Source organism: Capsicum annuum, chromosome 1 (assembly GCF_002878395.1).
Source record: "Capsicum annuum cultivar UCD-10X-F1 chromosome 1, UCD10Xv1.1, whole genome shotgun sequence".
Taxonomy (NCBI): domain Eukaryota; kingdom Viridiplantae; phylum Streptophyta; class Magnoliopsida; order Solanales; family Solanaceae; genus Capsicum; species Capsicum annuum.
The window spans coordinates 42864263-42879017 of record NC_061111.1 but is presented as its reverse complement, the minus strand read 5'-3'; the positions used below and the strand labels follow the sequence as shown (position 1 = coordinate 42879017).

Here is a 14755-nt window from a genome sequence, read left to right as displayed (position 1 = left end):
ATAATAATCATTCTGTTTATTCCTTGTTCTCAACATGTCGACGGTTGGTGGTAGGGTTTGAGCAGCAATTTGTGTCAACAGTTAGAGGTTAATCTGCTACGACAGAGCGATCATATCTTGCACCTGGCGATTATTAATAAAAAAGTGTTATTGTTGCTGTCGTGCCCTATTTCGAATCGGTCGAAACAGCACATGACGTATGGTGGTTAATATGACTCTTGGATTTTGAAAATTCATTTTTTTTAAGAGTCGCCACATAACTTTTTAGAAAAATTAGGAAAAACCATTTTTTATGTAGAAAACTCTGTTTTGGTCTATCAAAAATATTTTGAGATTCTGAGTAAGGGTTTTGGTTACGCGAAGGGAAGGTGTTAGGCATCCCTCAGAGCCTATCCGAAGATAGTTCTCACGCTTAGTTTAGGAAAATATTGCTTTTATTTATTTGCGAAAATGGTGAAAAGAAAACTTTCATTGCTATTTCTACTTGTTATTTTATATAAAGGAAAGAGAACTTAAGGTATGACAAACGTGGTGCTACCATATACAAGGAAGTAATACAATCATCGCATATATATATGTATGTTACATGAATATCTTATAATATGAAAATAGCCTTATATATATATAATGATTTGTATAAAATAAAGGAAAAACTCCACTGTCTTTACATGTATAAAATTGAATAGGTAAATAAAATTTATAAAATATTTTAAGGTGTGGAATAATTTAAGACAAAATGTGAATATAGATAGATTTGAAAGTGCGAAAAGATGTAAAGTTTTACTTAATTTGTGAAACTTAAATAGATTTAGATTTAGAAATAAGCGAAAAGAAAAAATGTGATGGCATAATACATAGGCATAACAAAATTGAGACAATGATAATAATGGTAATAATAATAGTATTAATAACGATGTAAATAATAATTATAATAATAATAATAATAATTGAAACAGTAATAAATAATATGATGTAAATAATAATGGTAATAATAGATATAATGTAAAATAGTTGCTGTCAAAATAATACGATATACCTTGTACGTGGTAGCAAAAGAACGTGTATACCTCGTGTTTTCTAATCTCTTAGAATCTGAAACCCCGAATGAACGTAAAAATATAAAATACCTTGAACGTTAGAGTTATGTACTAAAACAAAATTAAATTTGATGAATAAACTCTTTTGAAAAAATCTGAAATTTTTGATAACCTTCTTGATTAAGTTAAAACTGAAAATCTATTTATTTGTCTTTGTTATAGTTTAAAGAAAAATGTGAAGATTGCTATGCTAATCTTATTTAAGATATCGGTAAGGAGTTTTCCAAAAGAATTAGCCGATTATGAAAAAAAAAAAATTCTTAGCGATAGCCGCATGTTATTTGCGAAAGTCGAAATGTTAAAACTACTTCTAAAGAATCGACAAATAACAAGATAGCATAAATTTAATAATTAAGTAAAGTTATCTAAAAAAAGAGATTCAATAACAAGAGTTGGTATCATTCTAAAACTCAACATGATAAGTACAAATTAAATTCAAAGAAGATAAGAGATACTAGACTCCATTTAGGAGTTTGGGCTTCTAATTGCGACTCCGAGGCTCCGGTGATCCTAGTAGCGATTGACCCAATATTTTGGGTCAAAACCAATTCTGTTGCGGAACTCCCAACTCCCGAGTTCCATGTAAAAAAGGAAAAAGAGAAAAGAATTAGTGACTAACAAAGAGACGAGGTAAACTATGGTATAAAAAGTAGTCACAATAAGACATAAATTAAGTCAGAATTGTTTCAAAGGGGCGTATAAGTATGTATGACAATAACATGTTACCATTTAGCAGTGCTTGAATTAAATGTAAGGACTTCACAATATCCAAAAGTATAAAATTCCTTTAAACCATAAAGGGTCCGTTAGAACTTGATCTGGCCATGGGTTTAATCACAAAAACACACCTATTGATGAAAATAAAAACTATTCACAAGAACACGTTAGAGGTGCTACCTGACGTTCTTAATCAAAATTTCTATTGTTGGCAAACAGGACCATTTTATTGTTTATGGTTACCGGAAAAAGAAAAATGAAGCAATTTAATTAATGGAAGCAATCTCTTTTCATAGCTCATTCCAAATGAACTACTTGTAACATATTTTGGCATTTCAGAGAAATTGTGACCTGTGCACGTTAAAAGAACAATTTATACAAATACTCTTAACATATGCAATGACCAAAAATACGTGTATACACAAAATACACGTTGGTTCATTTACTATAAAAGAGGTGGAAATATAATTTGCAAAACATCTGTAAGCAAGCAAAATAACATCTCATAATTGACTTTGCTTCAATTGAAATACACTTAGGCAGCTTATGAGTTATGGGAATAAAGGTGTGTTTAAAGGAACTAAACAACATTCTAGAGGAAGTTTTTAGAATGCATTGACTACTTGAAAGAAAAAAAAAAACTTGAATCGGCAAATATGTACCCACTACTCATTTTAACAGACATAGTTTTACTTATGTCTATATGACAATGAAGAGTTCTTAGTTCAACAAAATATGACCATGCAAAGTTTTTTCTACATCTAGACAAATCTAACATTTGACTCGCCCTGATTTTGGAGTATCAACATGTTGCTACATGGAAAAGGCGTACCTTAGGCACATTAAGAAAGTAATGGACTTAACAAAGTGATGCAACTTATAGAGCCCGGCAAGGTCGCACAACAAACATAGTGTCTAAAGACGAGACCAACCAACCTCAAACTAGATATCTAGAGACGTGATTGTTTTTTGATCCGTCCGATATCTAATTGGACGGTTCGAATTTAATTTAAAGAGAAAAGAAAATAAATATATAAATAAATTGAATAAATAAAGAAAAATTATATATGCCTGTATAAATAGAAATAACTGAAAATTTTGGGATGCTTCGAATTTAGAATAAATCAACGGGTCTAATTAGATCGTATCTGTTGAGGTGGAATGGCAAAGCGGATATGGGAATTATACTAATTTTGGACTGATATTCGGGCTCTTGGCTGGCTGAAATTCATAAAATAAGAGTTGGGTTCGGGTGAAAAATAAAATAAAACAAATAAATAAAATAAAATAAAAGAAAATTTTGGATTATTGTTAACCCGAATACTCTTTTTCTATTGAAATTAAATTTATCGATGCTCCCTGATATCCTAAAAATTATTTAAAATTATTTTTAGTTTAACGTATATAAATTACAGACATAATTTGTACAGACATCCGACTTAATATTTCGCGACTTTCCTATTAAGAAAATACATATATGTATATGTATATATATGTGTATGTGTGAAAATAAGAATATAATAAAATACATAAAAATAAGAATATAATAAAATATATGTACATCTTATAAAAATATATTTTGTGTAATAAAATATACCTATAAGGTCACAATACTGCCCCTAAAATAAAGTTAGAAAGAATGCGAATGCGACCACCATAAGATATATATTTTATAATTTTGATGTCAAAATATTTAATTATTAAAATAGTTTTATGAATAAAAATAAATTCTCTTCTTATTAAAACTTATAGAAATAGAAACGAAAATACCAAATCTTATTTTTATTTAATTTTTGAAAATTATTTAAGGCCAAGGAGTATTGAAAAAGTAATTAGAGGAAAAAGAGCGAGTCAAAATTGGGTGTCAACAGTTGTTATTGAGAGGGTAAAAAGAAAGACATGACTCGGAGTTCCGATTATTCAATAAAAAATGTTTCGTAAATAAATAATAAGGAAATAAATAATAAACATAATTTATAACCACAATTTTAATAACTATTCGTTGCAACAGATAATTAGTCTGGTGCAACAGATAAACATTCTAATGCAACAGATAATTAGTCTGGTGCAACAGATAAATATCCTGATACAACAGATAATACGTATGATGCAAAAGATAATAAGATGATGCACCAGATAAATAGTCTGATGCAGCAGATTACTTATCTGATGCACCAAATAATTGATCTATTTAAATTGTGGACACTTGTGCTGGATTCATAATCGAGGTTCTATCCATTATTGGAAAAACAGAAGTGTACCCAGATGACAAATACGAATAAAAATTATAATTTTACTTACCAAAGTAACCTATGAAGTAATGCCAAAGTGGAAAGTGATGTAGTAAACAAAATTTAACCTAAGAAATAGGTCAGATCGCAGCAGTAGCGCTGTACCAACAACAACAACAACAACAACAACAACAAATGGTCGACAAGAAGAAGATGAAGCAGAAGATGATGAATAAAGCAGCAGAGACAAAAACAATTAACGACAAAAATTGCTAAGAGAGAGAAAGGCGCCTTTTTTCCCTTCGCTTCCCGTTATTTTAGGTATACATTAGGATCAAAGTGTAAATTTAAAAACTTGTGGGTTATTTTAAAACTTTCTCAACTTTCTTAATACATAATAAAGTAATTATCACCTCCAACTAATAATTAAGCTTTGTGTCACTTACACCTCATTTTAAAACTCTTTTGGCACCTGTGGCCCAAACCCCCAACACACCCTAAATGGATAATTTCTTAAATTAATCTTATTAATAATGTTTTGAAACTCTAAGTTTGACTATTACCTCTTTATTTAATACTAATAGTTAAAAAGAAAAAATATAATAAAATTCTCTTATTTTCATAAATTGAATAAATAAATTAAAATAATTATTTTTAATAAAGAGGCGAGGAGGTGTCTGGATTGACTTTTAACAAGTAGTTTCTAAGCTAAAAGTCAAAAGCCATAAATCGAGGGAAAAAGATGCAAAAAATATTCATAATTTGACAAAATTTGCAGTTACGCATCCTGAACTTTGCCCTAGACTATTTTTTGCCGTATATAATCGGCATATATTTGGTACTTGGACCACTGCGTGTATGTCACACACACTGAGCGCGTAAGAAAAAAATGTTTGATAAGACGCAAATATATGTCAGTTAAATACAATAAATAATTTTATTAAGAGAAAAGACATTTCCCCCCCCCCCCCTAAACTTGTCCTCCAAACTCACTTTAGCACTTAAACTTAACTTTCGTTTATTTACACCCCTTAACATCTTTAAAGTGTATTTATTTGACCCCTAAAGCTAACGTGACATTTTTTAAAAAAAAAGAGGCGCGCTTATTTATTAAAAAAATTAATTTCAGTAATATTATATTTAAAAAGAAAACAAAAATAAAAATTAAAATAAAAAATGGACACTTTTTCTCTTCTTCTTTCTTCTTCAAATCATTATCAATAACAACACTCAAACCTCCATTAACAACCTCAAATTTTTTTCGCTTTCCTCCATTAACAACACCACCCAAGAACAACACATTCCTTTAATTTTTTTCATTTTCCTCCTTAACAACACCACCCAAGAACAACACTTTCCTTTAATTTTTTTCACTTTTCTCCATTAACACCACCCAAGAACAAATATGAAAACACTATTAAATAATTTTATCCATTAAACATCATCTCAACCTTCAATCTAATTCCCTCAAAATTTAGATAAAAATTAAATTAAATTGATGATTTTATTTTTGAATCACTTATCATCAATGAGATTTCTTTTAATTTTTACTTTTGAATTTTTTTTGTTAATAAGATAATTTGCAAAAATTAATTTTAACTTGATGAAAATATTTTTGTTTGAATAAGAAAGAAGAAGGTGGGCGTGGGGGCTGGAAGGGTGGGGTAGGGGTGGAGCTAAAAGAGGAGAAAGAACGGTGGGGTGGGGTGGGGTGGGGTGGGAGGGCTGGAAGGGGAGAAAGAACGAGAGGTGGGGTGGGGCGGAGGGGGGCTGGAATGGAGAAAGAGATGGGGGGTGGGTGGGTGAATTTTTTATTATATATATATATATATATATATAAAGAAAAATAGTACATATATATTTTTTATTTTTAAAATAAAAATACATAAAAATAATTATATAAAATATATATTATTTAAATGAAAAGGGGGTGGGTGTGGGGGCATTTTTTATTTAATATTATATATATATATATATATATATTATTTAATATATATATAAATAATAAATATATATTTTTTGCTTTTTAAAACAAAAATACATAAAAATAGTATGTGTGTGGGATTTTTTTTTTTAAATCCTAATTTTTTACGTGGCAATGATCTGACAATGATGTGGCACTGATTTGGCACTGACATGGCGCGTGTATAACCAACTCTCCATTGTGAAAGTGGTATTCAGTTTTGAGGGGTGAAACAAATACACTTTAAAGATGTTAAGGGGGTAAATAAACAGAAGTTAAGTTTAAGTGTAAAGTGAGTTTGGAAGACATGTCCAGGGGAAAAGATGTCTTTTATTAAATAATGTAACATGTATGCGCTTTGCACATAATACTAAACTATTTTTGTTAAAGGACTAAAGGCTAGATTGGGCTTTTATGTTATTAAGCTCGTAGACGTAAATATTGGATCTAGATTTGTTTTAATGAATCTGGCTCTGTCGAACAGGCTTGGATTCGATGATCATTCGAAGTTAGAATACAAAAATCTACTAACCAAGCTGAACTGGTTAAGGATGGGAGAAATTCCACAAACTGAGAACAAATTTTGAAATTTTCTTAGCACGTAGTTTAGAGTAGACGATCACAGAGCATGATTATTATCATGAATTATTAGCAAATGTTAGATCAATCTCCTACTTCTTACTCCTAGGATATATCTAGTGCAGAAAATGCAAACCTGCATCTTGATACCAAAACATTTTGAGATTTTAACGATATTTAACATTAGCAGGGTTTTGCCATTAAAATGGGTTGATCATTAGTTTTTGTCCTCTAGCAATTGAATTTACTAGGCATAAGTTCTTTCAAAATTGAAGTTATGCTTGGACATAACTTGTGAAATATTATAAGAAAAAAAATATAAAATTATAAAATATAAATAAAAAAAATACTTCTCATATATAGGTGCAAAATTCTCGCCAAGCCCTTAACTTCTCATTCATATCAGGACCTCCACCCCATCCCATTCCCCACACCCACCCCAGTAACCCCAAACACACACGGTAGAGGACGGCATAGACGAAGCTTGGTAATGAACTTCAACATATCCGTCTACTCTCGAGGATCTCTTTATGAACGTGCATGCATGCACTAGTGCAATACTTGTAATTGTATCTGTGAAAGGGAACCTTGCCAGCTAATGACCCGTTGCAGCAAGAACATAGTATGTCAGTTCCCGAGCCACCTGGAGCAGAAACTAAGTCAGTGCCTTGAGCTTTAAGGGCTGCAGCAGCAGCTAATCTTCTCTCAGCTGCAGCTGCTCTTTTTTCCCTTTCAGCATCATGAGCCCTTTTCAATTCCTCCTGATAGGCAAAGAGAAAACATATCAGACACCATAAAAGAGATAAGAAACCAAGTATAAGAAAGCTTGGTCTGCAGCACAATTATCAGCTTGAACATTGAGCAGCACTTCTAAACAAATTCCAATTCGAGCAGTGATAGGTATAAGTGCATAAAAAAGATAAAGCAGTAATATGTTGTGTGACCTCTTTTGATATTTTTGCTGAAAGACTAGATGGAGCAGTCTGGACTTGAGCAGCCTCAGCCTGCAAAATGATGTCACAAGGCTGAGTGAGTGAGTGAGTGAGTGAGTGAGTGAGAGATAACAGGAGGATGAACAAATTAGCCCATGTGTGGATGTTTAAGAGGCAAATGAACTTCTAAGTTGCTTAGCAATACTCCTCTTTTTCTAATCAGAGGGAGGAAAAAACAAGGAAAATGCACACTTGATGATTGATGGATGGCTAAGTTTCTGTAAACCAAAAAGGAAGCAACTCTAGAACCATGGCTCATTGATTCATGACATGTGATCTGGCTCAAGCAAGAAGATGAACCAACAACAATTTTTGCAAGACACCGCTGAGGCTTAAGCCAGGATACGGTTTAAAAAAAAATCATAAAATAAATTAATATGCACCTGAGCCTTTTTCTGCCTTGCTTTCCGCAACTTTTTCAACTCTTTTGCCCTTGCTTTCTTCTTGGCATCTTTCTCTGACTGGGGAGAGAAATACAATTAAACATATCAGATAGCTACAGAATGCAGCATATAACACATTTTCACTGGTTGGCTGAAGAAAAACATATTTAACGGCTGAAAAATGAGAAATAACACAAACGAAAAAGTAAATTAACTCAACCCGCTATTCTTGTCCAGTACCTCATGATGTGATAGCAAGCAGACAGAACTAGACAGAATACATCCATCAATTTGTCTTGGCTCATGGACAAAGTATATTATCCTAGGAAGGAATTTAATGAAACTTCCACAATCACACTATTCATATTTGTAAAGTACAAGCATAATACAAGAAGAAGATTTACACTTCAACAATGACAATGAACGGGAAACCTTTTTTTTTTTTTGGATAACCGTGGTGTCCAGGCCGGTTTGCGCACACCTCGACTAATTCCACGGGATACCTACCATCTCCCACCAGCAACAGGTACCAGGTGACTCTGTCCACCAATGCTAGAACAGATGGAAGAAATCACCTAGTGCGTGTCCTTGTTGGGAATTGAACCTAAGACCTCATGGTGCTCAACTGAACTTTATTGAACCACTAGGCCACACCCTTGGGTGCACAATGAATGGGAAACTATTGGGAATATCAAGTAAACTTAAATTCATCTGCATATGCAATATGCCTGAAATGAAGAAACTCTTCACATCTTTACTTCCTAACATATACAAAGAATAGAAGGTGACCAATATTATAGAGCATTCAAACAACATGCATTAATCCGCTTCATAGTACATGCCTAATGACACTGTTTTACACTTCCTAAAAGAGGGAACTCTCTTAAAATCTTCACGGTCATACTGAAAGAGATAGTAATCGACTGAACTTTCTAATTCCAACGCCCCATCCCTAACTCGGGTATTGGAAATCATTAGGTGGTGTCTGCATAACAACAAATTAAATAACAAAGATAACTAAATCAATTTTCTATACAATCCCACATCCTAAAATATTGGATCCTTCCCCTAGAAAATTATATTCCACATCCAAAACATAGGAACCTCAGCAGAAAACCATCAACATGACACCCCCTAAAATAATCAAGCAGTTACCTGTTTAGCAGCTTGTGTTTCCTCCATTTCTTTAGTCAATGCGCTAGGCACCTTAGCAGCATGCCAATCCCACTTGTCATGGTTTGATGCCATGAAGCGCCTAAATGCGTTTCTCACTTCTTTTTCAGTTGAAACCATATATGGAGTTCTCCCTCTCTCGTCTTTGAGGCGAGGATCCATACCTTGTTCTAGAAGTTCAAAAACCTTTTCAGAATCCCCACACTTTGCTGCTTCGTGTAAAGGAGTGGATGTTCCAACAGTTTCATTATCACTATCACTCTCACTTGATATGATCTCATTGGGGGATGGCATAACACTAGAAGATGCTTTTGTGATTTCCTTAGTCTCCAAATTATCCTTCAGAGCCTCCATGGACTTACAATTGCTGCTCAAACCACTCGCACTTACTAGAGACGCCTCTTCACAATCAGGTGCAATTTCCTCATTTACTTCAAAGGATACTTGAGTCAATAAGCCATATATTCGTCGAGCTTCCTTGTAGGTAGGTCTTCGAACAGTCAAAGGAATATTTCTAACAGCACTAAGCTGGCAAACAAAATATGGTTGATCTCCATCAAAAAACAGTTGTCTGTTGTTAGAGGGAGCATGTATGAAGACACAGGATGAAACAGCAAAGTAAGGCTTCCATGCTGTGAGCAAATCTTGGATTTCCTGGTTAAGAAACAGCAAAAATTAGAAATATGCTCCATAGTGCCTCTGCTCTATTGCAATATGACAGCCAAAGAATCCCCTCCTTTATTTTTCTTTTTCAAATTAGAGAGAGCCACTTCAAGTAGTAAGATCAATAAGGCAGAAGCAATCCAGTCTCATAAAAGTCCGAAGCAATCCAGTTTCATAAAAGTCCCCACTTATAAGAAATCCGAAATGGATAGATTATCATGAGATAATGTGTCAGAAATAAGAATTTTAAGTATCAGTGAAAAAATATGAACTCACTCCGAAAAAAAATCATCCGAAACATGAAATATAACTAAAAATAAGTTTTAAAAAGAAAAAGAAACAACTACATAGAAAGCAGAAACCATAGCACGGATATGGCACCAACTTTTAAGGCCCGAGTGGACTGATCACTAATATATTGAAGTGTCTAAAAAGTGTCAGCAAAAAAGAACACCATCACCACCAGCAGAAAAAAAAAAAGAGGAAAAGAAGGGAAAATTTTCATGATGTGCATGCAAAATGCAAGAAAATATTCTGGTGCAGCTGCTTGAATGGTATGCTCTTGTTAAAATTAAGAAATAAAAATAATTTGACAAGTCACACTTAACAGGATACTGATCATGAAACAGAATCTCTCTTATGTAAACCTCAATCCCTTTACCTTTTTAAGAGCAAGCTCATTATGCCGACGAATTGATGCTCCAGCAGAGTGCGCCATCTTGCCACTTGCATCTTTTGATGATTGTTTCTTACCAGCCTTAGCTCGTATAACATATCTAAAAGAAAGGTAAAGTAATATAAATTAGCCATATTTTCTCGGCATAGGGCGGAGCTAGGATTTTTAGTTTATGGGTTCTAGATTACAATGTTTTTGTTTACTGAGTTTTTAGATAAATGGTTTGCACACATTAGGTAAAAATTTTACTACAAATATAGGATTTTGAGTCAAAACTACTGGGTCTGCCAAACCCGTAACTAAAAATGTGACCCCGTCCCTGTGTCACTCCGAAGAGATGCCACATTGGTGGATACGACTTCACCATTTAAGAAGCAAAGCAAACTTCAGATAAGAGCAATATCGAGCATGTACTTTTGTCGAGAACCTACGCACTTCTGACAGTGGCTACTGTCAAGTAAACATGGAAAAAGAAAAAAAAGGAAATAACCTAACTCTTGAAGCCAAGTTAGGAATTAAGGAAATGATGACAACAACAACAACAATATACCCAGTGAAATCCCACAAGTGAGGTCTGGGGAGGATAGAGTGTCATGCAGACCTTACCACTACCTTGTGGAGGTAGAGAGAGGCTGTTTCCGAATGAACCTCGGCCCAAGTGCAGCAAATTCAGGTATAAAGAAGAAGGAAACAGTGGAAAAACTATAGCAACTAACAAGGAAACAGTGCAAAATCTACAAGAAAGAACAAGAACAACATGATATTATGATAATCGAAACACAATAAATAACAAATTATGATATACATCACAAGCAGGGACTCCAGTACTACAACTAGTTACAACAACAAACACAAAGAATTTAAACCCTCGACAAGAAAGACAACACTCCTACAAGACTAACCTTCTACATTAATACGCGTCCTCCACACTCTCCTAGGAAATGATCACAAAAGGGTCGACCCGGTTCATACCCACTCCGTGGGTGTCGGGGAGGGATAATCTACGCAGCCTCACCCCAGCTTCGCTGAAGGGCTGATTCAAACCCTGGACCTGGCACACCACGGTAAGCGAGCCAAGGCCGGCCCTCTAGGAAATGATCACAGCAGCACTGAAATACATAACAAGACAAGTTTGGAATGCAAGCCAAGAGAAAGGACACTAGTACCAGGGATAGCCAAATCTTACACCTCGGAAGTCTGAAGGGAAGCAGAGAGGACTTTAAACATAGGACCTCTCCCTGTAAGAGAGAGATCTTGCAAAATATTACAAGGTGAACAACTATAGAGAGCCAAATGACGAAACAACTTAGTCTGTTCTTGTCAATAGAATTTTTGTAAGGACCTTTTCAATATAAAACTCAAAAGTTTAACAAAGATGTTCTAAAGATTTATTAATAAATGACACCAAGAACGTGGGGGAAGAAGGAATACACACAACCCATGACCTTCAAAGAAAAATAGAGAAGGTTCTGTCCACACTCTAATACTCTTATTAAACGAATAGGGTACGGATCAACCAATATAACCCTCATATCCCATTCAGTGAGATTTATTCTCATTGTGGATTGGTGCAACAAGTTATGGTTTGTAATTTGGCTTTCTACCTGTCAATTTGAGCAATTTGTTGAAGCTCATGTTTGGTGCATGGTTACACAAATTGACATGTTTTATCTATTTAATCTTTTTTGTTCCAAGAGATTTTTCATTGCATGCAATATTTTGATCATTCCTTTACCATCAGAATTTGGAGGATACACATCTTTTAAAAAACAGTCAAAAGAATTCGGTGTGGATAACTGCGGAGACCCTATTTCTGCAAGGAGCATGAATTTGTTACAACTCTAACTTGATGCACCGTGCACTGATATGAAGGGATCTAACGGTTAAACAGAATAGAAACTATATTAGAAAAAATTTTAAATTTCTGTAATCTACTATTTCTAGCAAGTTATCAACAATATTCTCACAAGATAAAAGCAAAGCTTGATCACGGCAGTAGAAATAAAGTTCATTGCAGCATCTCGTAAAAATATTCTTTGAATTAGTTGTTTTGGTAAGAAGATAATGGCATAAAAGGAGCATTGCACTTTTTCTTACAAAAAAGACTCTAACCTGTGGAATGTCTTATGTGCCACAGCTGTTGTACCATCAAAAACACAGCCTGCAAAATGCCCACCTCTTGCAAGCAACACAATCCTCAAATGGGTATTATCCCTTGGTTCATGGATCAGATATTTCAACTTCTTGATCACATCATTTTCTGTCAAATACATCCTATTCCTAATATCATCTGCAGCAATCGTCTTCTTGTTCTCAAACAAAATACTTTCTGACTCATTCAGGAGTAAGCCCTTCCAAAGTGAAAGGATCTCCCCATTATGCAACTTTAAAAATATTTTGTTCTTAATATCTCCAACTATTCTTCGCTGCAGATCATTGGACTGACCAGATTCTTTGTCATCTTCATCATCTGATCCAGAAATACTTGATAAATCATAATCCTTACATAGGGAATCAGAGGTCATCTCATCAAAGTCTTCTTCCTTTATAGTGTCTCTCCCAGAAATGCTTAGCTTTATCTGATATCAGTACTGGAAAAAATTACTATAACTACTATATGAACAACCAGAATAATGAGATCAGCACCTTCAGGAACAAAGATATTAACAGAAAACAGGAAAAGAATTGTTTTTATGGCCAGGGTGGAGAAGGAGGTGTCACAGATTGAAAACTTTTAGAGGGCAGAGTAACCAAGTGATAATTTTCAGAAACACGAGCAAATTTGAAGTGCTTCTAGAAGAGTGATGAATAGCCTCTGCTTGTAAAGTTCTAGCAGACAATTTGTTTCAATTGCCACTCTGGTCATACGGAACGAATGCATCCATTTCCTAAACCTTTATAAGCAAGATCATAAAGAAGAATATAATGTTGTTCCCTAGAGATGATTTCATATAGCAATGTCCTGAACTTACAAAATATTATATTAGATGAAGTACTATTAAGCCAAAACTTTCTTTGGCTGAACAAATTGAAAACAATTCCATAACCCCAACTCCTAAATTCTACTATTAATATGTCATCAGCCTCTATTAACTCATTTCAAAAGCTAAATTGGACAAATATTGGGATATTATCTAATAGCTGCTAGTCCCAAAGGGCTAACCTCACCCATATTAATACTCATTTAACTAAAGTACTAAACGAAAATACCTAAAAAACGGTTTTGATACATAGTCATTATCTTGTACTTTAGAATACTTCTCCAAAGTTCTTTCTTTATATATCACTCACTAATGTCTTGGGTTATCAGAAAATAACAAAATAAATTTGAGGATAATAGGAAAAAACAAATATTGACTACTGGCAATAAGTTGAGCTTAACCAAAAAGAAAAAATCTTTGGATCCAATTATATAAAGATAACAATCATAAATTTCCCAACTTCAAGAACAATGCATGAAAAAGTAATATAACTTCTTACTTTATTTTTTCACTTACAAAATCCTCACCCTTAATAATGTTGTCCTAAGAAAACAGATTAAGAATCAATCAATTATGCATCAATCCCAAATCAGTTGTAATCAGCTAACAGATGCTAATTGAATCCTCTATATCCATTTTTCTCTGTGCAGATCCATTTCATTCCAGCATTAATAAAAACAGCAGCTCAGTGCAGTGAACCTCCCGCTATGCACAGTCCGCGGACGCGCCGAACAAGTTTATTGTATGCAACATGAATATAGTTAAAATTTTATCCAAAATAAAACAAAGAGGGAAGAAAAATAGTACATTGAGTCGATGAATATCGGATTTGAAGTGAGAACGCTGTTCACGTAGAGACTCAAACTCCGCTTTACAAGTATTGCAAGTCCACCTATGTTTCGCGTTATTCCTACTACTCGAACTCTCCGTATTCTCCACTTCCTTTTTGGATTCGTCACCAATGTCTTCTACGTCGTCTAGGTTTTTGACTGAGAGGCTTTCGAGTGGTTCGACTAACGAGAGTGGCGATGCCGACGGAGATTGAAGGAGACGGCAGGAGTCAAAGAAGTTTGATGATAGTTCGAAGATCGAACGGTGCTTTTTTTCGTCGGAGGATTGTAGCTTAAATTGATGGCCGCGGTTGTGGGCGACGGCGTTGGTGGTGGTGGAAGGAGGAGCCTTCGGGTCCATTTTGTCAACGTTGGTTAATCTGAAGGTTCAAATTGAACAAGCAGTGATAATGGTTCGCTGTTTTAAAATAATAGGGGAGCTCCCTGGGTTTTACACATCGTCAAATATA

The 14755-nt window shown here is 34.2% G+C and overlaps 1 protein-coding gene across 2 annotated transcripts; it reads right to left on the bottom strand.

The window, feature by feature from the left end:
- Positions 1 to 6895: 6895 nt before the first annotated feature.
- On the bottom strand, positions 6896 to 14755 carry LOC107873281 (ankyrin repeat and zinc finger domain-containing protein 1). Of its 2 annotated transcripts, XM_016720065.2 has the most exons (7): positions 14263 to 14754; positions 12587 to 13053; positions 10460 to 10574; positions 9118 to 9789; positions 7963 to 8040; positions 7532 to 7591; positions 6896 to 7348 (listed from the first exon to the last, which is right to left on the bottom strand). In XM_016720065.2, exons 1-7 carry the CDS (start codon positions 14644 to 14646, stop codon positions 7085 to 7087), a joined length of 2040 nt encoding a protein of 679 aa, XP_016575551.2. In that variant the 5' UTR covers positions 14647 to 14754; the 3' UTR covers positions 6896 to 7084. The 2 variants fall into 2 exon arrangements, with proteins under 2 accessions (XP_016575551.2, XP_047252080.1); XM_047396124.1 differs by lacking the exon at positions 7532 to 7591 and having other exon boundaries at positions 14263 to 14755.